The 27,769-nt window shown below is 39.2% G+C and overlaps 3 protein-coding genes across 6 annotated transcripts in view; 2 read left to right on the forward strand and 1 right to left on the reverse strand.

Moving 5' to 3' along the window:
• Positions 1–19,713, forward strand: LOC118768472 (zinc finger protein 737-like). 4 transcript variants are annotated; one of them, XM_036515074.1, is made up of 4 exons: positions 621–732; positions 1,613–1,804; positions 3,781–5,247; positions 19,493–19,713. In XM_036515074.1, exon 3 carries the CDS (start codon positions 4,209–4,211, stop codon positions 5,238–5,240), a length of 1,032 nt encoding a protein of 343 aa, XP_036370967.1. In that variant the 5' UTR covers positions 621–732; positions 1,613–1,804; positions 3,781–4,208; the 3' UTR covers positions 5,241–5,247; positions 19,493–19,713. The 4 variants fall into 4 exon arrangements, with proteins under 4 accessions (XP_036370966.1, XP_036370967.1, XP_036370964.1 ...); XM_036515071.1 differs by lacking the exon at positions 19,493–19,713 and having other exon boundaries at positions 3,781–5,602; XM_036515073.1 differs by lacking the exons at positions 621–732; positions 1,613–1,804; positions 19,493–19,713 and adding an exon at positions 1–142 and having other exon boundaries at positions 3,781–5,602.
• Positions 7,299–27,769, reverse strand: part of LOC118768513 (zinc finger protein 2 homolog) — a 25,212-nt gene continuing 4,741 nt past the window's right edge. Inside the window, exons 3-5 of the mRNA XM_036515166.1 lie at positions 27,419–27,450; positions 26,439–27,043; positions 7,299–8,801 (exon numbers count right to left, since the gene is read on the reverse strand). Coding sequence (XP_036371059.1) covers positions 8,257–8,801; positions 26,439–27,043; positions 27,419–27,450 — 1,182 coding nt within the window. The 3' untranslated portion in view covers positions 7,299–8,256. The remainder of the gene's footprint in view (positions 8,802–26,438; positions 27,044–27,418; positions 27,451–27,769) is intronic.
• Positions 16,503–19,522, forward strand: LOC115226320 (zinc finger protein 665-like). The gene is made up of 2 exons (XM_029797315.2): positions 16,503–16,655; positions 18,282–19,522. The coding sequence occupies exon 2, from the start codon at positions 18,625–18,627 to the stop codon at positions 19,483–19,485; it is 861 nt and encodes a 286-aa protein (XP_029653175.1). The 5' UTR covers positions 16,503–16,655; positions 18,282–18,624; the 3' UTR covers positions 19,486–19,522.

The raw sequence follows: 27,769 nt of genomic DNA on the forward strand, positions 1-27,769 counted from the left end.
CAAGTGAAAGGAACTGCAAAATGAACCTAAGAACGATTAGATTTGATTAATTGAAAATTAGGAAAGTGAAAAAGGAACTTGAGAGACGATACGGGGATAATATTGGAGGACTGTGTAGAGTTTATTTCTATTAGGTAAGAGGGTAAGTAAATGATGTGGACCGCCCCGGTTGATGACTCATTTTCACCCTTATTGTTTTTGTGGTGTTTTGTGTGCCCAATGTATTGTAATGTCTCCTCTATGTAAGACCTTTATGGTTAATTTAAAAAATCCCCGTACGTTTAAGAGTGTATACGTGTGCATTTATATGAGCGAGAAGTCAGAATATTTTATTTTATTCAGATATATCGGGATTACTTAGCACAAACGATTTAAAAAGAAAATGCATATTTCATGCTGAGATAAATATTCCAAATAAATACGTACATTTGGTTAGGATGTTGAACTGATAAGGGCAGAAGGGCAAATGAAGGAGTTATTCGTTCATTTAGTCGGCAATTAAAATCCATTTCCTTTTCTCCTTTGCTTGGTAGAGGACAAAGAATTCCACGACCTGTTTTAGACCGCCGCAGCGGAGGTAGAAGTGGTAGAACAACGATCCCAAGTAGGTCACACACCCACAAATGAAACAGACATGTACAGTAACACACAACCTGGTTTATAATTAGGGTTGCTCTGAAAGACAAGTGCTCGGTGTAGATGGCAGTTTTTACCCCGCCTACAAAAATACCGGTAATGAGGGTTAATAATTTCGGATCTTTTCGGTTTGAACGGCAGTTTTTTTTTAAATAATTCCCACGTAACTAAATACTTTTAACAATTGCAGCGTGGAAGGTGTTTGTAAGCCATTTAAGAAACACACAAAAGCCGTTCGATTCACTTCAACATTTAAGTTTAATTTGTCAAAATATTTTCGTTGCTAAAATCCGCGACCTGTTCACTGACAAAAATCCATGCTGCAGGTCGCGGATTTTAGCGACGAAAATATTTTGACAAATTAAACTTAAATGTTGAAGTGAATCGAACGGCTTTTGTTTGTTTCTTAAATGGCTTACAAACACCTTCCACGCTGCAATTGTTTTCGTTCCAGCACACGATCTCAAATCAAATCACTTGCTATGCGAGTACATCTCCGTAAATACTTTTAAACTTTGTATACTGGTAGAATGTGTTTATACACCCTTTCCCCCACCCTAGTTACGTGGAAATTATTTCAACACAATTTCTAGTTAACTAAACGCTTTTAAACTTCGTATACTAGTAGAATGTGTCAAAATAAAACATTTTTTCTCTTGGATTTCTTGAGAAAATTGTAATTTGTAAGTTTAATTTTTCGAATTTTAACCAATTAGTTTCAGACGCGGCAAATGATTTTAGTTCAATAGAGGCAATTGATTGGTTAAAATTCGAAAAATTAAACTACGTTAAACAAACAAATTACAATTTTCTCAAGAAAGCCAAGAAAAAAAATGTTTTATTTTGACACATTCTATCAGTAAACGAAGTTTCAAATTGTTTAGTTAACTAAAAATTGTGTTGAAAACTGCCGTTCAAAAGGAAAAGATCCAAATCATTTCGTATTTACACGTATTTATGTTATTTTTCGTTTTAGATACCTTTTTCACTTTTAATTAGAGTGTTTAATAAGTTTTAATTAGCAACCCCGCTTCTCCCTCTATCGGAGAATTAAAGAAATACACGAGATATAAAGGGGGAACAACTTCGTACGGAGTACAACGGACATCAATTAACGAGTTCGTTATAATTGCTTAATCGGTTATTCCCTGATTCCGTGTGAGGAACGGTAAGTCGGCGAAGATTTACTTGAATAATATTAAATCTGTAATTACGTTTGTAAATAATAGAATTGTTATTACGTGGAACCCTTTCTACGATCCAGTAATTCTATTCAAGGGAAATCACATAATTTATGGTGAAACGATATAAAAGCGGGATAAGTTATTTTATGTACCAGGGTATTATCGCTTTTACTGCCCAAAATGCTAAATTCTTGTTAATCGGGCACTATGAGTCTATGTATAAAATATCTGTCTGTCTGTGAATGGTGAAGTCGTGAGCGGAAACTGTCATGAAGCCGGAAAATTGAACTTTCTCTTTCTTTGTCGTTCATCGAGAGTTAATGTCTGGTTTCCGTAGATTCTGGCCAGATATATGAGGAGCGTAAGCATACACGTTCGGGCTAGAATTTCTGGATCTTTTCGGTTTGAACGGCAGTTTTTTCTAGCGGTATCATACGAAATTGTCACCCATAATTATGACCCTAGTATCGATCTATTGCATTTTAATCTGTTTTAGGGTTAGGGTTAGTTGGGGTGAGGGGAAGGGTATCTTTTTTTCTTCACAAATGTAAATAAACCCAATCTGTTTCTTAAACGAGGGACATATTCATACGGCACAGAATGTTTTTGTTTTTTTTTACCTCAATAGACGTCATTGATTGCTTGAAATTTCAGAAATTGAAGAAAAAAACCCAACAAATATCTTACAAACTATAGAATTTTCTCAATAAAGCCAAGAGAAAAAGTTGTTTTATAAACACATTCTACCAGTGTACGAAGTTTAAAAGTGTTTAGTTACGTGGAAAGTATTTTAAAAAACTGCCGGTCAAACGGAAAAGATCCGAATATTGTAATATGTGTAAAACAACTTGCTCTAAACGAATATGACAAAAAAAAAATGCACATAGTGAATTTCCAAAAGCTGATGATTGGGCACTAAGTGTGGTGGAACCGATTTTCAAGGGGAAGTTGTGGGGCATATAGGGGGGTGAAGTTATTGGAGCATGCAATGAAGATTGTGGAAAGGGTGTTGGAGAGGAGAATTTGGAAGGAGGTGGATGTGGACATGATGCAATTTGGTTTTATGCCAGGAAAGAGGACAATAGTTAATTAATTTTTTGGCTCAAAAAGCAAGGCCATGTAGTTACGTACAGGGTGGTGTTCATGTAAAGAATTCAGGTCACTTGTGGTCAAGGGAGACTTTGAACTGAGGGGTCGTCGGCATCTTCACCATCTCGTCCGGCAGCTTATTCCACGGATCCGCAACCCAGACAGAGAAAGCCCCTCTCCTTCGATTGAGATGAAATCGTCACAGATAGAGCTTTTCGGAGTGACCCGAAAATAGATGCAGTGTTCATTGTAAGAGGAATGCCGATATAAGAAGGTGTTGCATATGTGCATCGTTGATCAGGAGAAGGCATTGATAGGGTTCCAAGGAAGGTGATTAACTGGGCATTGAGGAAGAGAGGTGTACAAGAGTTAATAGAGAGAGTAGTGATGAGTTTGTACGAAGGGGTAAAGACCAGAGTTAGAATTGGATCAGGGCTGTCAGAGGCATTTGCAGTGAAAGTTGGTGTGCACCGGGGATCTGAATTGTCACCATTGTTGTTTGAAACTGTGGTTGATGTGGTGTTGGTGGGTGCAAGAGAGGGATTGATAATGGAGATACTGTGTGTGGATGACCTGGTTCTGATGAGTGAGACAATAAAGGGATTGAGGGAGAAGTTTTGGAAATAGAAGGAAGCGTTTGAAAGCAAGGGTTTGAAGGTAAACTTTAGGAAGACAAAGGTGATGGGGAGCGGGGTGGAAAGAGAAGTGTTAGTAAGGTGGATCCATGTGCAGTATGTCTTTAAAATCCCATTGGTATTCCACAACCAACATAGTGGTGATGTTGGCTTTAGTACTGATCTATTGTTTTGAATCTCTCTTTTTCGAAATGACCTCTTACATCTGACACTGTTGTTTCTCTCTTTTATTTCAGAGACTATCACTGGACATTGGCACCAAAGCATTGTTTCCATCAGAGAACATCGTCAATATTCATCACTTTTTGAAAACTGAAAGAAAATGTTATACAGAACAGATTGAAGAACTCCAAAGAATTCCAGTGAAATATTTCTTCTCGGCTGAGATTGATAGAAACATTTCTCTTGTGAAATTTTTGAAATGTCTACAAGACTATTTTGTACTGAAATTAAACTTGGATAATTTTAAAAGGAATCTCAGAGTATTTTCAGACACCAAGAAGGATTACAGTTGATGGAAAGAAAGCAGTAGCAATATTTATTAGGAATAATCTGTAGGACAAGAACAAAAACTGTGTCCACATGTGTTGTGGTGATTGAAGTAAGATAAGGGACAAACGGATTATATAGGATTAGTTGAAGAGGACATTTTTATTCTGAAGAGATGTCACAAGAGAAACCACAATCAGCTTTTCAGTGTGATATCTGTGAAAAGATTTTCACTCAGAAATGTAATTTGACCACTCACAGGCGTATTCATACAGGAGAGAAGCCATTTCAGTGTGATATCTGTGGTAAATCATTCCCTCGAAATAGCCATTTAGCTGTTCACAGACATATTCATACAGGGGAGAAGCCATATCACTGTGATGTTTGTGGCAAAACATTCTCTCAGGTAACTGCCTTAACTGTACACAAACGTATTCATACAGGGGAGAAGCCATATCATTGTGATATCTGTGGTAAATCATTCTCTTATAGTAGTGATTTAACTGTACACAAACGAATTCATACAGGAGAGAAGCCATATCATTGTGAGGTCTGTGGTAAATCATTCTCTGGAAGTAGTTATCTAACAGTACATAAACGTATTCATGCAAGAGAAAAGCCATTTCACTGCGATATTTGTGGTAAATCATTCTCTTTTAATAATGGCTTCATTAATCATAGTCGTATTCATTCAGGAGAAAAACCCTTTCGCTGTGATATCTGTGGCAGATCGTTCTCCCTGAGTAGCAGCTTAACTACTCACAAACGTATTCACACAGGAGAGAGGCCATTTCACTGTGAAATCTGTGGTAAATCATTCTCTGCAAACAGTACCTTCATTACACACAAGCGTATTCATACAGGAGAGAAACCCTATCAGTGTGATGTCTGTGATAAATCATTCCCTTACAATACTAGCTTAATTGATCACAAACGAACTCATACAGGGGAAAAACCATTTCACTGTGATATCTGTGGTAAATCATTCTCCTACAGACATGTCTTGATTAATCATAAACGTACTCATACAGGAGAGAAGCCATTTCGATGTGATATCTGTGGTAGCTCATTCTCTCAAAGTTTCCAAATAATTCATCATAAACGTATTCACACAGGAGAGAAGCCATTTCACTGTGATTTCTGTGGTAAATCATTCTCTCAAAACTCAAACTTAACTAAACATATGGCTATCCATACAAAAGTGTGACTATGTTAGCATGAAAATTCATTGCAACACTTTAACATCTTTTCTCAAATAAATCACAATTTAGTCCTGTGGTCTTAACAGTAATTTGTAAAGCCTTCACTCTGATCATACTTATCATGGTTCTTTTTCCGACCACATTCTCTATTTCTAGCCCTTTTGAAAGCCTTTACAACATACAGAGTTGTGATGTTCTGTTTATATCCAGTTTTATTCCAGTTTATACTGTCAAAATTGGTTCTAGAAGTCTTTGCTTTATATAACCATAAATAGAAATCATCATCATCATCATTATTTAACGTCCGCTTTCTTTTGCTGGCATGGGTTGGACGATTTGACTGAGGACTGCCTGCACCAGGATCCAATCTGATCTGGCAGGGTTTCTACGGCTGGATGCCCTTCCTAATGCCAACCACTCCAAAAGTGTAGTGGGTGCTTTTACGTGCCACCAACACGAGGACCAGTTTGGTGGTACTGGCAACGGCCACGCCCAAATGGCGCTTTTTACGTGCCACCTACACAGGAGCCAGTCCAGCGGCACTGGCGACGACCTCGCACGAATGTCTCACATGCCACCAGCACAAGTGCTAGTAAGGCGACGTGGAATGGTGTGTTTAACGTGCCATCGGCACAAAGGCCAGCTTTATAACCGTAAATGTATTCGCACGTGACTGAAAATGTAGCAGCACTCAGCATTAGACTGAGTATCTTCCCTTTGTCCTCCTCAGTAGTTAGTTAGTTAGTTAATTTGGCTCAAAAGCAAATAGCAAGGCCATGTAGGGGGACATGGAGTTATGTACAGGGTGTTCATGTAAAAAGAGTTCAGGCCACTTGAGGTCAAGGGAGGCTTTCAACCGAGCGGTTGTCGGTATCTTCACTATCTCGTCTGGCAGCTTATTCCACGGATCCGCAACCCGGACGGAGAAAGCCCCTCTCCTTCGATTGAGATGAAATCGTCGCAGATAGAGCTTTTCGGAATGACCCCGCAGCCGACGCTCTGGAGCAGGAGTGAAGAACAGCTCTTTCGAGAGGTTACACTTTCCGCTTATGATGCTGTGGGCGAGAATGAGATCACCACGGCGGCGGCGTTTATCAAGAGAACAAAGGTCGAGCGTCCTCAGCCTTTCTTCATAGGACAAATTTTTGAGACCAAGAACCATGCAGGTAGCCAGCTTCTGGACTCTTTCGAGATGCTTAACTCCAGTTAAGGAGGATCTTGGTTTCTCTCCAGTTGAACTGCTTTATGGTGCTCCTTTGTCTTTGCCAGGAGAGATGCTTGTCCCTGTCGATTTGGATTCACAGGACCCTAATCTTTGTCAATCTTTTGCGTTCCTGCTTTCAAGTATTACCTCTCGTGAACACTCAACATCAAGCAATCAAATCCTCCGTCCCGAAGAATAGTACATTGTGGACTCATGTTTTTAAACGCAATGACTCTATGAGAAGTCCTCTCACTCCCCCTATTCAGAACCTTATCGTGTCCTCTCTTATAATGATAGATATTTCACCATTGACATTAAGGGTTCCGGATAGACAGTCTCAGTTGACTGACTTGAGTGGGCATTCAGACACTGATACGCCTGAACCTCACATTACCCATTCCTACGCAGCACAACGCAACACAAATGCACCATTGCACTCACTGCAAGTTCAATCACACGACAATCCACAGTGGTTGCCGTGTCCATTGCCCCAGAAAGCTGTGCAAAACTAAGATACGAGGACATAAACACACCAACATCGGTTGTCAAGCAATGCTAGGGGGACAAACACAGACACACACGCATATATATATATATATATATATATATATATATACGACAGGCTTCTTTCAGCGTCCGTCTACCAAATCCACTCACAAGGCTTAGGTCGGCCCGAGGCCATAGTAGAAGACACCCAAGGTGCCACACAGTGAAACTGAACCCGGAACCATGTGGTTCATAAGCAAGCTACTTACCACACAGCCACTCCTACTGAAAGCTACAAAATATGACTGTCGCAGAACGTTGATCAATTTATGACAACCACTTGGAATTTTGTTAAATTTTCATTAATTTATTTGCAAAAAAAACAGGTATAACACCCTGGCAACGCCAGGATGCATTCCTATTAAAATATATAAATATTTGACGTTTTTTGTTTGTTTTCTTATATTATTTTCTTAAGTAGCAGAGAAAAGAGGTAAGAGGGGGGATGTATACTTTTATAATATATTACACTTATACATATATATTGGGTCATCCCATTAATAATGCAGTTTTTTTATACTTCTTTATTTTCAAAATTAAGATAAACAAAGTTCTTTCTTAATTGAAAATATATTCTCTTTCACTTTCTACAATGCTCTTCCATCTATCTGATAGAATTGCTGGGCCCCGTCTTCCAAAATTCACTTGTCCCTGACGAAAAAATACTCCTCCATTAACGTTCTGACATTGTTTACAGAATTCATGTCTTCTCTGTGAAATAAACCATAATTAGCAATGTCTGGTGAATATGGTAGTTGGGGCATCGTTTCTTATTAAAACTGCTCCAGCCATTGCAATATATCATACGCACTCTGTGTGGCCAAGCATCATCCTGATGGAAGAAAACCTTTCGTCTTGAAACCAAAGATGGTCATTTATCTTCCAATACTGGCAGCGAATACTGAAGGTGTTTGTTTGTTCGTTTGTTGAGTGAAGTGGTCTTCGTCCCAGTGTAGTGGGAGAAGTCCAAACATGGTCCTTTGCTATTCATAAGACCCGCAGAAGAGAAAGCAGGTCAACCCCTAACACCGAGACCATCAGCGGATGGATGAAAGCGCATCCAGGCTAAGCGGTTGTGTAGGAAGTCGGGTTACAGAAGCTGCTCACAGTAGATCTCCTTTGTTATCATTTGGTTTGGGTTTCAAACTTCAAAGTGGACTAAACCTTTCATATCCCAGCAAACAGATAACAACATGATATGGCTACTCTCCAGTACAAGAATGTTTGTGTGCAGTTACTTGTCTTCTTCGAGGGAATATTAACCACAGATGTTAGTTAAATGGCTTCTCTCCTCTATGAATACGTTTGTGTCTAGTTAAGTTAGAGCTTGCAGAGAATGTTTTGCCACAGATATCACAGTGATATGGCTTCTCCCCTGTGTGAATACGTTTGTGTACAGTTAAGCTGGATATCTGTGAGAACGATTTGTCACAGATATCACACTGAAATGGTGTCTCGCCTGTGTGAATACGTTCATGAACAGTTAAGTCAGTTCCCCGAGAGAATGATTTGTCACAAATATCACAGTGAAATGGCTTCTCCCCTGTATGAATACGCTTGTGTTCAGTTAAGCCGGATAATTGAGAGAATGATTTGCCACAGATATCACAGTGAAATGGCTTCTCCCTTGTATGAATACGTCTGTGTACAGTTAAGGCAGTTATCTGAGAGAATGAATTACCACAAATATCACATTGAAATGGCTTCTCCCCTGTATGACTACGTTTGTGTGCAGTTAAGACATTCCCATGAGAGAAGGATTTACCACAAATATTACAGTGAAATGGCTTCTCTCCTGTGTGATTACGTTTGTGAACTGTTAAGCTATACACTCGTGAGAATGATTCGCCACAGACATCACAGTGATATGGCTTCTCTCCTGTGTGAATACGTTTGTGTGCAGTGAAGCCAGATAATTGAGTGAATGATTTGCCACAAATATCACAATGATATGGCTTCTCGCCTGTATGAATACGCCTGTGAGTATTTAGATTACATTTCTGAGTGAAAGTCTTTTTACAGATATCACATTGAAAAGCTGATTGTGGTTTCTCTTGTGACATCTCTTCAGAATAAAAATGTCCTCTTCAACTAATCCTATATAATCCGTTTGTCCCTTATCTTACTTCAATCACCACAACACATGTGGATACAGTTTTTGTTCTTGTCTTACAGATTATTCCTAATAAATATTGCTACTGCTTTCTTTCCATCAACTGTAATCCTTCTTGATGTCTGAAAATACTCTGAGATTCCTTTTAAAATTATCCAAGTTTAATTTCAGTACAAAATAATCTTGTAGACATTCCAAATATTTCACAAGAGAAATGTTTCTATCAATCTCAGCCGAGAAGAAATATTTCAATGGAATTCTTTGGAGTTCTTCAATCTGTTCTGTACAACATTTTCTTTTAGTTTTCAAAAAGTGATGAATATTGACGATGTTCTCTGATGGAAACAATGCTTTGGTGCCAATGTCATGTGATAGTCTCTGAAATAAAAGAGAGAAACAACAGTGTCAGATGTAAGAGGTCATTTCGAAAAAGAGAGATTCAAAACAATAGATCAGTACTAAAGCCAACATCACCACTATGTTGGTTTTAGAATACCAATGGGATTTTAAAGACTGTGCCTCTCAAAACATGTATATGTACATATATATAAGGTTGTCCCAAAAGTTCGTAGAAAGTCTTGGAAAATAATGGTCTTTATATTGAGGAATAATTTTTGCTGTTTTTGTTAGTACTTGGCGAGTTAAAATTCAATTTTTGCAAGTGTTTACGAACTTTTGGGACAACCTAATATGAGTGGGTGTGGGTGTAAATATATATATATATGTATATACTGGTGGGCCTCCCAGGTCAAACATATTCATAAGGCACATATTGACATATATCGTAATGTCCATTTTCCTTATAATAAAAGTTGCTAAAAGGTATTTCAATATTGCATAAAATAATTAACATTTATTTACAATATTTCACCAAATTTCGCTTCTTCTTCTTCTTCTTCTCTTCTTCCTCCTTCACCATCATCATCATCATCATTGCTTAACACCTGCTTTGCATGCTGTCAGGTAGCACTGGCATCGACAATACTCGAATGGTGCTTTTTACATGTCCCAATCGTGGCCGTTTGCCAGATTCGTCTGGCACCTGTGCCAGTGGCACGTAAAAAGCACCCACTACACTCTCAGAGTGGTTGGCGTTAGGAAGGGCATCCAGCTGTAGAAACACTGCCAGATCAGACTGGGCCTGGTGCAGCCTTCTTGGCTTCCCAGACCCCAGTGGAACTGTCCAACCCATGCTAGCATGGAAAGCGGATGCTAAACGATGATGATGATCTGCTTGGGAGCCGGTCAGGCAGCACTGGCATTGACTACACTTGTGTGGTATATTTTACGTGCCACCAGCATTGGCACTGGCACCAACCACGCTTGAATGGAGCTTTTTATGTTCCACGGTTGCCAGTCAAGTGGTACTGGCATCGGTCACAAGAATATTTCAGCACAGAATATTCCCTGACAACTGAAGAGTACTCTTAAATAGGCCAGTTATGTAACACTGGCATAGGCCAATTGACTTGCCAGGTATTCTTAAGCACAACATGTCTCCAAAGGTCTTGGTCACTTGTCATTGCCTCTGTGAGCTCCAACTTTCAAAGTTCATGCTTCAACACCTCATCCCAGGTCTACCTCTTTCACAGGTTGCCTCCACTGTTAGGGTTTCACACTTCTTCACACAGCTGTCGGTTTGAACAGCAGTTTTTTCTAGCGGTGTCATATGAAATTGTCACCCATAATTATGACCCTAGTATCGATCTATTGCATTTCAATCTGTTTTAGGGTTAGGGTTAGTTGGGGTGAGGGGAAGGGTATCTTTTTTTGTTCACAGATGTAAATAAACCCAATCTGTTTCTGAAACGAGGGACATATTCATACGGCATAGAATGTTTTCACCTCAATAGACGTCAGTGATTGGTTGAAATTTCAGAAATTGAAGAAAAAAGCAACAACAAATATCTTACAAACTATAGAATTTTCTCAATAAAGCCAAGAGAAAAAGATGTTTTATAAACACATTCTACCAGTATACGAAGTTTTAAAATTTTTTAGTTACCTAGAAATTATGTTAAAAACTGCCGTTCAAGCCGAAAAGATCCAAATATTGTAATATGTGTAAAACAACTTGCTCTAAACGAATATGACAAAAAAAAAATGCACATAGTGAATTTCATCCATGTGTAACACATGACCATACCAGCACAGCCGTCTCTCTTGCATACCACATCTGATGTTTCTTATGTCCAACTTTTCTCTCAGGGTACTTACACTCTGTTGTATATGCACAATGACATTACACATCCAACGGTGCATACTAGCTTCATTTCTTTCAATCCTACACATCTCACTGCCGTGTAGCATGGCTGTTTGCACACATGCGTCATACACTTTACCTTTCACTCTGAGCGACAGGCCTTTGTTACTAGCCTATGTAGGAACTCTCTGAACTTTGCCCAGGCTATTCTTATTCCAGTAGCTATACTCTCAGAGCATCCACCCACACTACTGACTTTCTCAGTCCACCTGTGCATACCTTCCTTCTTGGGACACATAACTCTACTTGTGAAGACCTGTTGAGGCAAGTGAAAATCAAAGAATCAAATCAAAATCGAAATCGATCAACATCAATGGAATTTGTAGTTTGTGGCACATAAGAGAACCATCCGAACCTGGCCGTAGCCAGCACCGCATCGACTGGCCTCCGTGCTGGTGGCACGTAACAAACACCATCCGATTGTGGCCGTGCCAGCCTCGCCTGGCTCCCGTGCCGGTGGCACGTAAAATGCACCATCTGATTGTGGCCGTTCGCCAGCCTCGTCTGGCACCTGTGTCGGTGGCACATAAAAAGCACCCACCACACTCACGGAGTGGTTGGTGTGAGGAAGTGCATCCAGCTGTAGAAACACCGCCAGATCTGACTGGAGCCTGGTGCAGTCTTCGGGCTTCCCAGACCCCAGTTGAACTGTCCAACCCATGCTAGCATGGAAAGTGGACATCAAACGATGATGATGATGATGACGATGTAACAGAAGCGATCAACTACTTCTAGTTTTCCCTCCTGAAATGTGATGGAATCTGTTTTCTGCACATTTTCAGTGTCTATTGCACCTATGCATCTGCCACACACAAAAGCTATCTTCCCATCGGGCATTTGATGCAGCATTAGGAATTGCGGTTGTGCTGTGTCGACCTTTTGCCTCACAGACATTTGGTTTCTGCCTTTGGGACTATTGTCATCAGTTTATCTGGACAGATATTATTTTAGGGAACTATCAGCAGATAGGGCCATAAAATACTCTGCTATCGGCTGTCCAGGGAATTTGGTGCCTGGAAAGACAATAAGAAACATATGGAAAGAAGAATTTCTTCACAGCCTGAGTGAGTGTTTATTTTTATAACTTGCAGTTTGAGCTGTGCTTATCTCTAACTGTTTGTTTTTGTGGTGGTAGTCATAACAGTTGTAGTGGAGGTGTTTCTTTGGTTGTAGAGTTAGTGGTAATGGCATTGGCATTAGTTGTGGTGCTGGTCTTCACAACAAATTCCAATATTGTTGGGTTCTACACCATGAGAAACACATTATTAGAACATTTTACGCCAAAATATCAGTTTTCCCTAAAGTTATAAACAAAGAAATCAGGTGGGGCCCTCTTGTGTAGGTATGTCCTATCTGTGAAAAGCATTACACTGAATGAAACAACACGTGGATACGCTTATGCTAGAAATAAGTGCCAATGCACCACTAACTGCCCACCACTTACGATTTTGCGAAATAAGTGCATAATTATCTACAGAATCTTTTACTTGTTTCAGTCATTTGACTGCGGCCATGCTGGAGCACCGCCTTTAGGCGAGCAAATCGACCCCGGGACTTATTCTTTGTAAGCCCAGTACTTGTTCTATCGGTCTCTTATGCCGAACCGCTAAGTGACGAGGACGTAAACACACCAGCATCGGATGTCAAGCAATGCTAGGGGGACAAACACAGGCACACAAACACACACACACACACACATATATATATATATACATATATACGACAGGCTTCTTTCAGTATCCGTCTACCAAATCTACTCACAAGGCTTTGGTCGGCCTGGGGCTATAGTAGAAGACACTTGCCCAAGATGCCAAGCAGTGGGACTGAACCCGGAACCATGTGGTTGGTTAGCAAGCTACTTACCACACAGCCACTCCTGCGCCTGTCAAAATTAATTGAAAAGACATGAAAAACTTTAATTATTATGAATTTCCTTTAGTGTTTCAGGGGTCAACACACAACGATATAGAAGATTGATAGACATATATGACAAGGGGCCAGGAGATATGGGGATCCGTTGTGGCGATCCTTCGGTATAGGTACCATAATTACCGGAAGTGGCTTTGTTTACATTTCTGAAAATAACAGAAACCCTTTTCTCCCCACCTAACCCTACCCCCCCCCCCAATATATAAAAAAAACAACCCTTTCTTGAAATGTATCCGGTACTTCAGGTACCTATACCGAAGTTACGCCCACTTCCCTTTTTCTCTTGGCTTTATTGAGAGAGATTGTGACCCAATGGACCATGGCAGGTACATATAGTAAATATAATAAAGCAGAGACCTGGCAGAATTGTTAGCACGCCGGGTGAAATGCGTAGCCGTATTTCGTCTGCCGCTACGCTCTGAGTTCAAATTCCACCAAGGTCGACTTTGCCTTTCATCCTTTCGGGGTCGATTAAATAATTACCAGTTGGTTAAGAGATGCAATGAATTTTGAGAATGACAGAGTCAGACTTTTGTATGAATAGACAAATGGTTAGTTAAGCTACACTTTTGAGAGAATGATTTGTCACAAATATTACAGCGAAATGGCTTCTCCCCCGTATGAATACGTTTGTGTTTAGTCAAGTGATAGCTTTGCGAGAATGATTTACCACAGAAGTCACAGTGATATGGTTTCTCTCCTGTATGAGTACGTTTGTGTTTAGTCAAGTGATAGCTTTGAAAGAACGAATTACCACAAATGTCACAGTCAAATGACTTCTCTCCTGTATGAATACGTTTATGTACGGCCAAATTACTACTTGCAGTGAATGAATTACCACAGATATCACAGCGAAATGGCTTTTCCCCTGTATGAACACGCTTGTGCACTGTTAAGGCAGTTCCCTGAGAGAATGATTGACCACAGATGTCACAGCTGTAAGGCTTCTCCCCTGTGTGAACGCGTTTGTGTACAGTTAAGGCAATTGCTTGAGAGAATGATTTTCCACAGACATCACAATGAAATGGCTTCTCTCCTGTATGAATACGTTTGTGTACAGTTAAGGCAATTAACTGATTGAATGATTTACCACAAATATCACAGTGAAATGGCTTCTCTCCTGTATGAATACGCCTGTGAGTAGTTAGACTACATTTCTGATTGAAAGTCTGTTTACAGATATCACACTGAAAAGCTGATTGTGGTTTCTCTTGTGACATCTCTTGAGCATAAAATTATATTCTTCAACTCCCTTATATAATCAGTTTGTCCCTTATCTTACTTCAATCACCACAAAACATATTGCTACTGTTCTCTTTCCATCAACTGTAATCCTTCTTGATGTCTGAAAATACTCTGAGATTCCTTTGAAAATTATCCAAGTTTAATTTCAGTAGAAAATAATCTTGTAGACATTCCAAACATTTCACAAGAGAAATGTTGCTATCAATCTCAGTTGAGAAGAAATATTTCACTGGAATTCTTTGGAGTTCTTCAATCTGTTCTGTATAACATTTTCTTTCAGTTTTCAAAAAGTGATGAATATTGACGATGTTCTCTGATGGAAACAATGCTTTGATGCCAATGTCATGTGATAGTCTCTGAAATAAAAGAGAGAAACAACAGTGTCAGATACAAGAGGAGATTTCGAAAAAGACAGATTCAAAACAGTGGCTCACTACTAACACCAACATCACCACTATGTAGGTTATGGAATACCTATTTCTTTACTACCCTCAAGGGGCTAAACATAGAGAGGACAAACAAGGACAGACAAACGGATTAAGTCGATTACATCGACCCCAGTGCGTAACTGGTACTTAATTTATCGACCCCGAAAGGATGAAAGGCAAAGTCAACCTCGGCGGAATTGGAACTCAGAACGTAACGACAGACGAAATACCACTAAGCATTTCGCCCGGCGCGCTAACGTTTCTGCCTTATGTATACATACCTATAGCGCTAGTGTCAGAACAACACGAATTTGACATTTAGGGCAGTAAAAGCGATAATAACTGGTATATAAATTAGTCTGCCTCGTTATATCGTTTCAGATTGCGTCTTTTCGAAAATATCAGTATTTCACTTTGGACGTATTATCCCGTGGTTAAAAGTCAGTAAAACTACGACTGGCAGAAGCAAACATCTTTCGTTCTCAAATTGTTGTTTTTACTTCTATAGAATCATTGAATCGCTGAAGGGTTCCACATAATAACAATTCTATTATTTACACACATTATTGCAGATTTATTGTTTAAATAAATCTTTATAAACTCACCGTTCGTCGCATGGAATCGGTCAGTGCCCCGATCAGAGTTTAGACCGAAGTCGCTCAGGGCTGAACGTTGTAGTCGTCATGAAGTTGTTCCCCTTGATATGTTATGTATTTCCTTCATTCCCCGCGAGAGGGAGAAACACGTTTGCTAATTAAAACTTGTTAAAAACACTAATTAAAAGTGAAAAAGTTTCTTAAAAAATAGCACGTAAACGAAAAATCATATAAATACGTGTAAATATGGGATCTTTTCCGTTTGACCGGCAGTTTTTTAAAATAATTTCCACGTAACTAAACACTTTTAAAACTTCGTATACTGGTAGAATGTGTCAAAATAAAACATCTTTTTCTCTTGGCTTTATTGAGAAAATTCTATAGTTTGTAAAATATTTGTTGTTTCTTTCTTCAATTTCTGCAATTTCAACCAATCAATGACGTCTATTGAGGTAAAAAACATCCTGTGTCGTATGAATATGTCCCTCGTTTAAGAATCAGATTGGGTTTATTTACATTTGTGGACAAAAAAATACCCTTCCCCTCACCCTAAAACAGATTGAAATGCAATAGATCGATACTAGGGTCGTAATTATGGGTGACAATTTCATATGACACCGCTAGAAAAACTGCCGTTCAAACCGAAAAGATCCATAAGAAATAAGTGGAAATTTTACCGGTGTGTGTGTTAAATAATAAGGCACAAAAAGAAAATGACTCTCCCCAGACACAACAGAATATTCTTCTACACACGAACTCATATAAACCAAATCCAAAAACGAAATATTCGTAAGATTATAGGTTTGTATATAAACCATGGTTTATAATAAGAAAAATTGCAACAGGATTTTTCCATATAAATAATTTCGTATTTACACTATTTATGTAATTTTTCGTATTATATAGCTTTTCATTATTAATTAGTGCTTTTGATAAATTTTAATTAGCAACCCTGTTTCTCCCTCTCGCGGGGAACGAAGGAAATACATGAGATATAAAGGGGAACAACTTCATAGCGAGTACGTCATTTAACGACTTCGATTATAATTGCTAATCGGGCACCGACCGACTGATTGATTGCATGTGACGACGAATGGTAAGTCGACAAAGATTTACTTGAATAATAATAATAAATGTGTGTAAATGATAGAATTCTTATTATGTGAACCCGTCAACGATAAGTAATTCTATACAAAATACATAACAACATCAGAACAAAGATATTTTTTCTTGCAAAAGTCGTCGTTTTTCTGTCTTTTACCGACAGGACTATAATTCCGAACTGGAATTTTGATCGGTTATTTTCGAAAAGACGCAATTCGTTGTTGGGGCTAATGCAGTTTCGCACCTCTCCTTGTGGAATGCAATTTTCTGAAAAAAAAAAAATTTTTTTTCGGATTCCTACGTTTTAGGTATCGGATATTACGAATGTACAAAAAAAAAAAATTTATTTCACCCTCCCCCAATTTAAATTTTCGATTTTGTTTACTTTAAAGAGATCGTAGCGAATTGACGAACATATGCAAATCGAAATGAAATACAGCCAAAAACATTAAAGTGAAAAGGATTAGCGTTTTATTTGTGTTTGCCTTAAATAATCGTAAATAATAATTTAATGTAAATCGAATACGCACCCTTTTATGAGAAACAAACATTAATGTTCAATAATTAATGTTAGAAACTTTAATAAGGGGCTCAAATTTCAGCCCCTCAATTTTAAATTTTGAACTTTTTCATCCATTTATTTATCTATTTATCTATTCTTTTCAGTTTATTCCTAAAATATATTTGTCAACTAAATGTGGCGGTCCATAAGAAGACGGTGTTACTGTTGTTTTTAGCCCCAAGAAGACATTCACATCTATCAATCTCTTTATACACATATCTATATATATGCTTTCCATGCTAGCATGGGCTGGACGGTTTGACAGTGGGCTGGCGAACCAGATGGCTGCATCAGGCTCCAGTCTTGATCTGGAAGAGTTTTTGCAGCTGGATGCCCTTCCTAACGCCAACCACTCAAAGAGTGTATAATATATTTCATTTCATTTCATTTGAGTTTGAGTCCATGCTCAGGCCAAGTCGAAGACTCCACCCTCAAAGTCTGGTGTGGTTGCCAGGTTGTATTCTCTGTTTAATTTTGACATGTGTGGGAGCGAGTTTGAGTCAGTTTGTGCTCGTTGTGTATATCCTGGGAGATGGGGTTCATCTCTAATGGTGCTTAAGTATCTATCCAGCTGCAATTTGAATGATTCCACACTGCATCCTGATAGATTTCTGACATGTACCGGAATGGAGTTGAATAGTTGTGCTCCTCGAACCAACAGACTTGACTCTCGCAGGGTTTTTGCTGCCTGGCCAGCCTTTTTGTTGATTGGTGGTAGCTGGCAGCGTCTTCCGTGGCGCAGTGAGTGGTAGGTTTTGATACCAAAGTTTGGCACCTTTTGCTCTATCATTTTCCAAATGTATATAATTCGGTATCGTTCAAATCTTCTTTCTATATATATATATATATATATATTTATTTATTTATTTATATTTACACCGACACATACATATGTACACACACATGTTTTGAGAGGCTCAATCTTTAAAATCCCATTGGTATTCCACAACCAACATAGTGGTGATGTTGGCTTTAGTACTGATCTATTGTTTTTAATCTCTCTTTTTCGAAATGCCCTCTTATATCTGACACTGTTGTTTCTCTCTTTTATTTCAGAGACTATCACTGGACATTGGCACCAAAGCATTGTTTCCATCAGAGAACATCGTCAATATTCATCACCTTTTCAAGACTGAAAGAAAATGTTGTACAGAACAGATTGAAGAACTCCAAAGAATTCCAGTGAAATATTTCTTCTCAACTGAGATTGGTAGCAACATTTCTCTTCAGATAACAAAAAGGATTACAGTTGATGAAAACAGAGCAGTAGAAATATTTACTAGGAACAAGCTGTCGGGGAATAACAAAAACTGTATCCACGTGTGTTGTGGTGATTGAAGTAAGATAAGGGACAAACATTATTAAAAATAATTGAAGAATATATGTTTATTCTGAAGAGATGTCACAAGAGAAACCACAATTATATCATTGTGACATCTGTAAAAAGACTTTCAGTCATAAATGTAATCTAACCACTCACAGGCGTATTCATACAGGAGAGAAGCCATTTCACTGTGATAGCTGTGGTAAATCATTCTCTACAAGCAGCTATTTAACTACTCATAATCGTATTCATACAGGAGAGAAGCCATTTCATTGTAATATCTGTGGCAAATTATTCACTGCACGCAATGACTTAACTAAACACAGACGCATTCATACAGGAGAGAAGCCATTTTTCTGTGATATCTGTGGGAGATCATTCTCCAGAAATAGCAGTTTAACAACTCACAAACGTATTCACACAGGGAAGAAGCCGTTTCACTGTGATGTTTGTGGTAAATCATTCGCTGCGAACAATAGGTTAACAAAACACAAGTTTCTTCATACAGGAGAAAAGCCCTTTCACTGTAATATCTGTGATAAATTATTCACTACAAGTACTGATTTAACTCAACACGTACGTATCCATACAGGAGAGAAGCCCTTTCACTGTAATATCTGTGGTAAATTTCTCAGTACAAGCAGTTCTTTGACAGAACACATACGAATTCATACAGGGGAGAAGCCCTTTCGCTGTAATATCTGTGGTAAAAAATTCTCCGCAAGCAGTTCTTTAACTAAGCACAGACACATTCATACAGGGAAGAAGCCGTTTTGCTGTGATATCTGTGGTAAATCATTCTCTTACTATAGTATCTTAACTGTTCATGAACGTATTCACACAGGGGAGAAGCCATATCACTGTGATATCTGCGGTGAATCATTCTCTCTAAACAAAAGTTTAACTAGACATATATCTGTTCATAAAAAAGTGTGATTATGTCATAATCAAAATTCTTTGCATCTCTTAACAACCAATTATTAGGGGCAGCAGAATGGTTGGCCCAATTTCAGGGGTTAATAAAAAACGAACACATGAAGATGTATGAAAAAACTTTGTATTTCTTATTTCTTTATTGCCCACAAGGGGCTAAATATAGAGGGGACAAACAAAGGGATTAAGTCGATTACATTGACCCCAGTGTGTAACTGGTACTTAATTTATCAACTCAGAACATAGCGGCAGACGAAATACCTATTTCTATTTCTTTACTACCCACAAGGGGCTAAATACAGAGGGGACAAGCAAGGACAGACAAACGGATCAAGTCGATTATATCGACCCCAGTGCGTAACTGGTACTTAATTTATCGACTCCGAAGGGATAAAAGGCAAAATCGACCTTGGTGGAATTTGAACTCAGAACGTAACGGCAGACGAAATATAGCTAAGTGTTTCGCCCGGCGTGCTAACGATTCTGCCAGCTTTGTATTTCTATGAAGTTCATTGACTCACAGTGGCATTTAATGTAACCTTGAAATCAGGGCAGCCTTCCTGCGGCACCCTATATCTAACATGTTTTCCTGATAAATCACTAGGTACTCCTGTGGTTAGGGCAGCGGACTCGCGGTTTCGATTCCCAGACCGGGCGTTGTGAGTGTTTATTGAGCGAAAACACCTAAAAGCTCCACGAGGCTCCGGCAGGGGATGGTGGTGATCCCTGCTGTACTCTTTCACCACAACTTTCTCTCACTCTTACTTCCTGTTTCTGTTGTACCTGTACTTCAAAGGGCCGGCCTTGTCACTCTCTGTGTCACGCTGAATATCCCCAAGAACTACGTTAAGGGTACACGTGTCTGTGGAGTGCTCAGCCACTTACACGTTAATTTCACGAGCAGGCTGTTCCGTTGATTCGGATCAACTGGAACCCTCGTCGTCGTAACCGACGGAGTGCTTCCATCCAATCTGTGAAGCCTTTACTTTAATCATACTCCTCATGGTTCTATTTTTGAGGTACTGTTTTCTGATCACATTCTCTGTTTGTAGTCTCTTAAAACAGACACAGATATGGTCTGTTTATATCCAGTTTTAGTCTAGTTTATATTGTCAAAAATGATTCTTAAAGGCTTTGTCTTATGAAACCATGAATAAAATTATCTTGTAAGCCATGAATTTATTCACATTCTCTCTCATTTACTTGTTTCAGTCATTTGACTGCGGCCATGCTGGAGCACCGCCTTTAGTCGAGCAAATCAACCCCGGGACTTATTCTTTTGTAAGCCCAGTACTTATTCTATCGGTCTCTTTTGCCGAACCGCTAAGTAACGGGGACGTAAACACACCAGCATCGGTTGTCAAGCAATGCTAGGGGGACAAACACAGACACACAAACATATATTTATACATATATACGACGGGCTTCTTTCAGTTTCCGTCTACCAAGTCCACTCACAAGGCATTGGTCGGCCTGGGGCTATAGCAGAAGACACTTGCCCAAGATGCCACGCAGTGGGACTGAACCCGGAACCATGTGGTTGGTTAGCAAGCTACTCACCACACAGCCACTCCTGCGCCTATGTGACTAAAGATGTAGCATCATAGAAGAGCATACACCCAACTCTCTCCATATATATATATGTGTGTGTGTGTGTGGAGGTGCAATGGCCCAGTGGTTAGGGCAGCGGACTTGCGGTCATAGAATCACGGTTTCGGTTCCCAGACTGGGCGTTGTGAGTGTTTATTGAGTGAAAACACCTAAAGCTCCATGAGGCTCCGGTAGGGGATGGTGGTGATCCCTGCTGTACTCTTTCACCACAACTTTCTCTCTTTCTTCTGTCGGTCTGCTCGCTTAGCCAACGGGGTGGCGTCATTTAAAGGCTAAAAAAACAAAGCGAAGCACATTGTGACCAGCGATGTGTAGCAACATCAGATAGCCTGGTCGGTCACATGATATATATATATATATATGGAATCCACAACTGGGGAGATAGCTTAGCACTGAGGTTTTTTTTATAAAATCTTCCTTTCAGAATATTTATTAGTAGGCTGCGTAATAAAGGAATTTGATTTTCAATCACACAGTTTGCAGTTCAATCCCATTCCATAGCACAGTGAAAAGTGTCATCTTGTATACCTGTATAATAGAGAAACAATTCTTAACCCTTTTGATACCAACCCGGCGGAAACCATCTCTGGCTCTGAGTACAAATGTCTTGTTTTCATAAGTTTTGAATTAAAATCTTCCACCAGACCTTAGTCACAATTTGTGTTCCTAACACTAGCTTAATGATAACTAGGTTATTTTACTAAATTGTTTGTTATATTTAAAGGAATTGAAAGAAACACAGAGCATCTCAGCAGAAATATGGTAACAAAAGGGTTAAAATATATAATAGAGAAACAATTCTTAACCCTTTTGATACCAACCCGGCGGAAACCACCTCTGGCTCTGAGTACAAATGTCTTGTTTTCATAAGTTTTGAATTAAAATCTTCCACCAAACCTTAGTCACAACTTATGTTCCTAACACTAGCTTAATGATAACTAAGTTATTTTACTAAATTGTTTGTTATATTTAAAGGAATTGAAAGAAACACAGAGCATCTCAGCAGAAATATGGTAACAAAAGGGTTAAGATATATAATAGAGAAATAATTCTTAACCCTTTTGATACCAACCTGGCGGAAACTGGCTCTTTACTACAAATGTCTTGTTTTCATTAGTTTTTAATTAAAATCTTCCACCAAACCTTAGTCACAATTTATGTTCCTAACACTAGCTTAATGATAACTAAGTTATTTTACTAAATTCTTTGTTATATTTTTTCACAGCTTCCAAAATCATTTGGTCAGAAAAAGCATAAATTCTGTAGATGAGATCAGAACAGGGGTGGAGGAGTATTTTTCGTCTGGGACAAGTGAATTTTGGAAGAGGGGGCCCAGCAATTCTACAAGATATATGGAAGAGCATTGTAGAAAATGAAGGGGAACCTTTTTTATTTTAATTTTGGAAAATAAAAGTATACATATCCATATCATTTACAGGCGCAGGAGTGGCTGTGTGGTAAGTAGCTTGCTAACCAACCACATGGTTCCGGGTTCAGTCCCACTGCGTGGCATCTTGGGCAAGTGTCTTCTACTATAGCCTTGGTCCGACCAAAGCCTTGTGAGTGGATTTGGTAGATGGAAACTGAAAGAAGCCCATCATATATTTGTATGTATATATATATATATAAATGCATGTGTATATATGTTTGTGTGTCTGTGTTTGTCCCCCCCCCCCAGCATCGCTTGACAACCGATGCTGGTGTATTTACGTCCCCGTTACTTAGCAGTTCGGCAAAAGAGACTGATAGAATAAGTACTGGGCTTACACAAGAATAAGTCCCGGGGTCGATTTGCTCGACTAAAGGCGGTGCTCCAGCATGGCCGCAGTCAAATGACTGAAACAAGTAAAAGAGTAAAGAGGATGACCCTTTGTATATCTATCACTGTGATGTATTATAAAAGTTTACATCCTCCTCTCATCTCTTTTCTCTACTACTAAAGAAAAAAATATAAGAAAACAAACAAAAAAATGTCAAATGTTTATATAGTTTAATAGCAATGCATCCTGGCGTTGCCAGGGTGTTATACTAAGTTTTTTTTTTTTAAATAAATTAATGAAAATTTAACAAAACTTCAAGTGGTTGTCAGCAATTGAACAAGGTTCTGTTACAGTCATATTTTGTAGCTTTTATTGTTTATCCATATAAATCGTTTACACATGAACATTCATCATTTTATTATTGGAAAACCTCAGTTATATCGGACAAAGGCCCCGGTCGTCCTTCTTTGGAGCAAGCACTCAAGTCCCTGCAGAGTGCAACATTTCAGCTTGAATACAACAAAAGGGTTTTTGGCATCTTTCATCCATTACTTGGAAAGTTTTGGTTGAATGAGTTGACTACAGGAATTTTTTTTTTTTAAACTTGCTATTTATTCTATCAGGTTATGGGGGACATAAACACACCGATACCGGCTGTCAAATGGTGTAGAGAATAATTACAAACACATACATGGAAGCACTCCGTCGGTTACGACGACGAGGGTTCTGGTTGATCCGAATCAACGGAACAGCCTGCTCGTGAAATTAATGTGTAAGTGGCTGAGCACTCCACAGACACGTGTACCCTTAACGTAGTTCTTGGGGATATTCAGCATGACACAGAGAGTGACAAGGCCGGCCCTTTGAAATACAGGTACAACAGAAACAGGAAGTAAGAGTGAGAGAAAGTTGTGGTGAAAGAGTACAGCAGGGATCACCACCATCCCCTGCTGGAGCCTCGTGGAGCTTTTAGGTGTTTTCGCTCAATAAACACTCACAACGCCCGGTCTGGGAATCGAAACCGCGATCCTACGACCGCGAGTCTGCTGCCCTAACCACTGGGCTATTGCGTCTCCACAAACACATACATAGATCTACACACACACATGTATTTATACAATGGGTTCCTTTCAAGGTGGCGAACTGGCAGAAACGTTAGCACGCCGGGCGTCATGCGTGGGGTTCCATGGTTTGAGATGCCTCGAGGGTGGTAGAAGAAGCCAATTACTGACTCGAGTCAACATGCTGTCAGACACTAACCAAGGGATCAATTGGCTTAGGTCAAGACAAAACTAGACACCGACCAAGAAATCAATGATGTATATTTGATTATAGTAAAATGAAATTAATAAATATCAATGGGCGCAGGAGTGGCTGTGTGGTAAGTAGCTTGCTAACCAACCACATGGTTCCGGCTTCAGTCTCACTGCGTTGCAGCTTGGGCAAGTGTCTTCTACTATAGCCTCGGGCCGACCAAAGCCTTGTGAGTGGATTTGGTAGATGGAAACTGAAAGAAGCCCGTCGTATATATATATGCGTTTGTGTGTCTGTGTTTGTCCCCCTAGCATTGCTTGATAACCGATGCTGGTTTGTTTATGTCCCCGTTACTTAGCGGTTCGGCAAAAAGAGACCAATAGAATAAGTACTGGGCTTACAAAAAAAGAATAAGACCCGGGGTCGAGTTGCTTGATTAAAGGCGGTGCTCCAGCATGGCTGCAGTCAAATGACTGAAACAAGTAAAAGAGTGTTAAACGGCTGTCAGCTAAGCCTTGTGGTGTTTTAGTCTGTCCTGCCATGTTGGACATTGTCTTCCCTCCAGGATCAATAAAATATATACCTTTTCACCAGCTGTGTGGTAAGTAGCTTGTTTACCAACCACATGGTCCAGGGTTCAGTCCCACTGCATTGCACCTTGGGCAAGTGTCTTCTGCTATAGCCCCGGGCCAACCAATGCCTTGTGAGTGGATTTGGTAGACGGAAATTGAAAGAAGCCCATCGTATATATATATATATATATATGTGTGTGTGTTTGTCCCCCTAGCATTGTTTGACAACCGATGCTGGTGTGTTTATGTCCCCGTAACTTAGCGGTTCAGCAAGATAGGCCGATAGAATAAGTACTAGGCTTACAAAAAATAAGTCCTGGGGTCGATTCCCTCGACTAAAGGTGGTGTTCCAGCATGGCCGCAGTCAAATAGCTGAAACAAGTAAATGAGAGGGTGAATGTTGCCACAAGTACAAGTACTCCTCCTCCTCCTCCCCTCAATATTTTATCTACACCGAAAGGACGAAATGGAAGGTTAACTTTGGCAGGATTTGAACTCGGGATGTAAAGAACGGAAAGGAATACCGTTCAGTCCAACATACGAATGATTGTATCAGCCGAGGGTTAGCTGATTAATTGGACCCCAGTACATGACTGGGACTTTGTTTTATCAATCACAACCAGCCAAAAGGTGTGGGACAGGCAGAACCAGTACAGCATCCAACAAAATACCACTAACACTGTCTTCTTTCAAATACAGTGTCGGTTCAAATCCCACTGACGTCAACATTGCCCTTGATCCTTCCCTGGGGCCAACAGCAATATATAGTGGTGATCCTTAAATTTACAATATCACTTCTCCTTTCATAGAAGCGAAGCAACTTCAGTCAAACACATCCATGAATTACCATGTTTTAACGTTAAACGATGATGATGATGGTAGTGGTGGTGATGGTGATGGTGATGATGGTGGTGGTGATGGTGATGATGATGGTGGTAGAGATGATGATGATGGTGGTGATTATGATAATGATGGTGATGATGATGGTGGTGATGACGATGATGGTGGTGATGGTGATGATGATGTAGTAGTAGTCATAGTAACATAAGACAAAGATTTCAAAAATAAAACTGGATGCAATTAGATTACCAGATCCCTGTATGTTGTAAGAGGATGCTAAAAGGGCAGCAAAGAGATAAAGGGGCCAGAAAACAGAACCCCACAGAAATAAACATGATAAGTATGATTTACGTCAAAGATTCATGGATTACTATAAAACCCACAGAACTGACCCATGATTTCTTAGGGGAAATGACACAAAAACACTGATTGTAGTTGTGAGACGTGATGAATTTTAGCAACGATAGTCAGACTTTTATGTGGATAGACACATGTTTAGTTAAGCTACTGTTTTCAGAGAAAGATTTACCACAGATATCACAGTGATATGAGTCAGACTTTTATGTGGATAGACACATGTTTAGTTAAGCTACTGTTTTCAGAGAAAGATTTACCACAGATATCACAGTGATACGAGTCAGACTTTTATGTGGATAGACACATGTTTAGTTAAGCTACTGTTTTCAGAGAAAGATTTACCACAGATATCACAGTGATACGAGTCAGACTTTTATGTGGATAGACACATGTTTAGTTAAGCTACTGTTTTCAGAGAATGATTTACCACAGACATGACAATGATATGGCTTTTCTCCTGTATGAATACGCTTGTGTGAAATTACATGGTTACTCCGAGAGAATGTTTTACCACAGATATCACAGTGATATGGCTTTTCTCCTGTATGAGTACGTTTGTGACCAGTTAAGTTGCTATTTCGAGAGAATGATTTACCACAGATATCACAATGATATGGCTTCTCCCCTGTATGAATACGTTTGTGTGTTGTTAAGTGCATTGCAACAGAAAAAGATCTACCACAGATATCACAGCGAAATGTATTCTCTCCTGTGTGAATACGTCTGTGTACGGTTAAATAACTGCGTCGAGAGAATGATTTATTGCAGATATCACAGTGATATGGCTTCACCCCAGTATGAATAAGTTTGTGAGTTGTTAAGTGACTAACTTGTGAGAATGATCTGCCACAGATGTCACAGGGAAATGGTTTCTCTCCTGTATGAATACGTACATGATCGGTTAATCTGCAACTTCGGGAGAATGATTGTCCACAGACATCACAGTGAAATGGCCTCTCTCCTGTGTGAATACGTTTGTGATTAATGAAGATATTATTGTAAGAGAATGATTTGCCACAGATATCACAGTGATACGGCTTCTCGCCTGTATGTATACGTCTGTGAGTATTTAGATTACGTTTCTCAGTGAAAGTCTTTTTACAGATATCACATTGAAAAGCTGATTGTGGTTTCTCTTGTGACATCTCTTCAGAATAAAAATGTATTCTTCAACTAATCCTATATAATCCGTTTGTCCCTTATCTTACTTCAATCACCACAACAAATGTGGATACAGTTTTTGTTCTTGTCTTACAGATTATTCCTAATAAATATTGCCACAGTTTTCTTTCCATCAACTGTAATCCTTCTTGATGTCTGAAAATACTCTGAGATTCCTTTCAATAATTATCCAAGTTTAATTTCAGTACAAAATAATCTTGTAGACATTCCAAATATTTCACAAGAGAAATGTTTCTATCAATCTCAGTTGAGAAGAAATATTTCACTGGAATTCTCTGGAGTTCTTAAATCTGTTCTGTACAACATTTTCTTTCAGTCTTTAAAAAGTGATGAATATCAATGATGTTCTCTGATGGAAACAATGCTTTGGTGCCAATGTCCAGTGATAGTCTCTGAAATATAAAAGAGAAACAACCGTGTAAATTATAGAGGAGATTTTGACATTGGAGTTAAAACAGTGAGTCATGACAAACACCAATACAACAGTGTTGGATTTGGAAAAACTAATATCATTTTAGAGACTGTCCCTATTGAAGCATCTCTATGTATATAGGCGCAGGAGTGGCTGTGTGACAAGTAGCTTGTTTACCAACCACATGGTTCCGGGTTCAGTCCCCCACCCCTAAATCTAAAATAGATCGATACTAGGGTTATAATTATGGGTGACAATTTCATACGACACCACTATGGAAAATGGGATTTTTTTCTAGC

This window comes from Octopus sinensis, linkage group LG30 (genome assembly GCF_006345805.1).
Source record: "Octopus sinensis linkage group LG30, ASM634580v1, whole genome shotgun sequence".
In the NCBI taxonomy this organism is placed as follows: domain Eukaryota; kingdom Metazoa; phylum Mollusca; class Cephalopoda; order Octopoda; family Octopodidae; genus Octopus; species Octopus sinensis.

Coding starts and splice junctions, on each gene's coding strand:
- LOC115226320 (XM_029797315.2), top strand. CDS start 18,625: ATGTCACAAGAGAAACCACAATTATATCATTGTGACATCTGTAAAAAG.
- LOC118768472 (XM_036515073.1), top strand. CDS start 4,209: ATGTCACAAGAGAAACCACAATCAGCTTTTCAGTGTGATATCTGTGAA.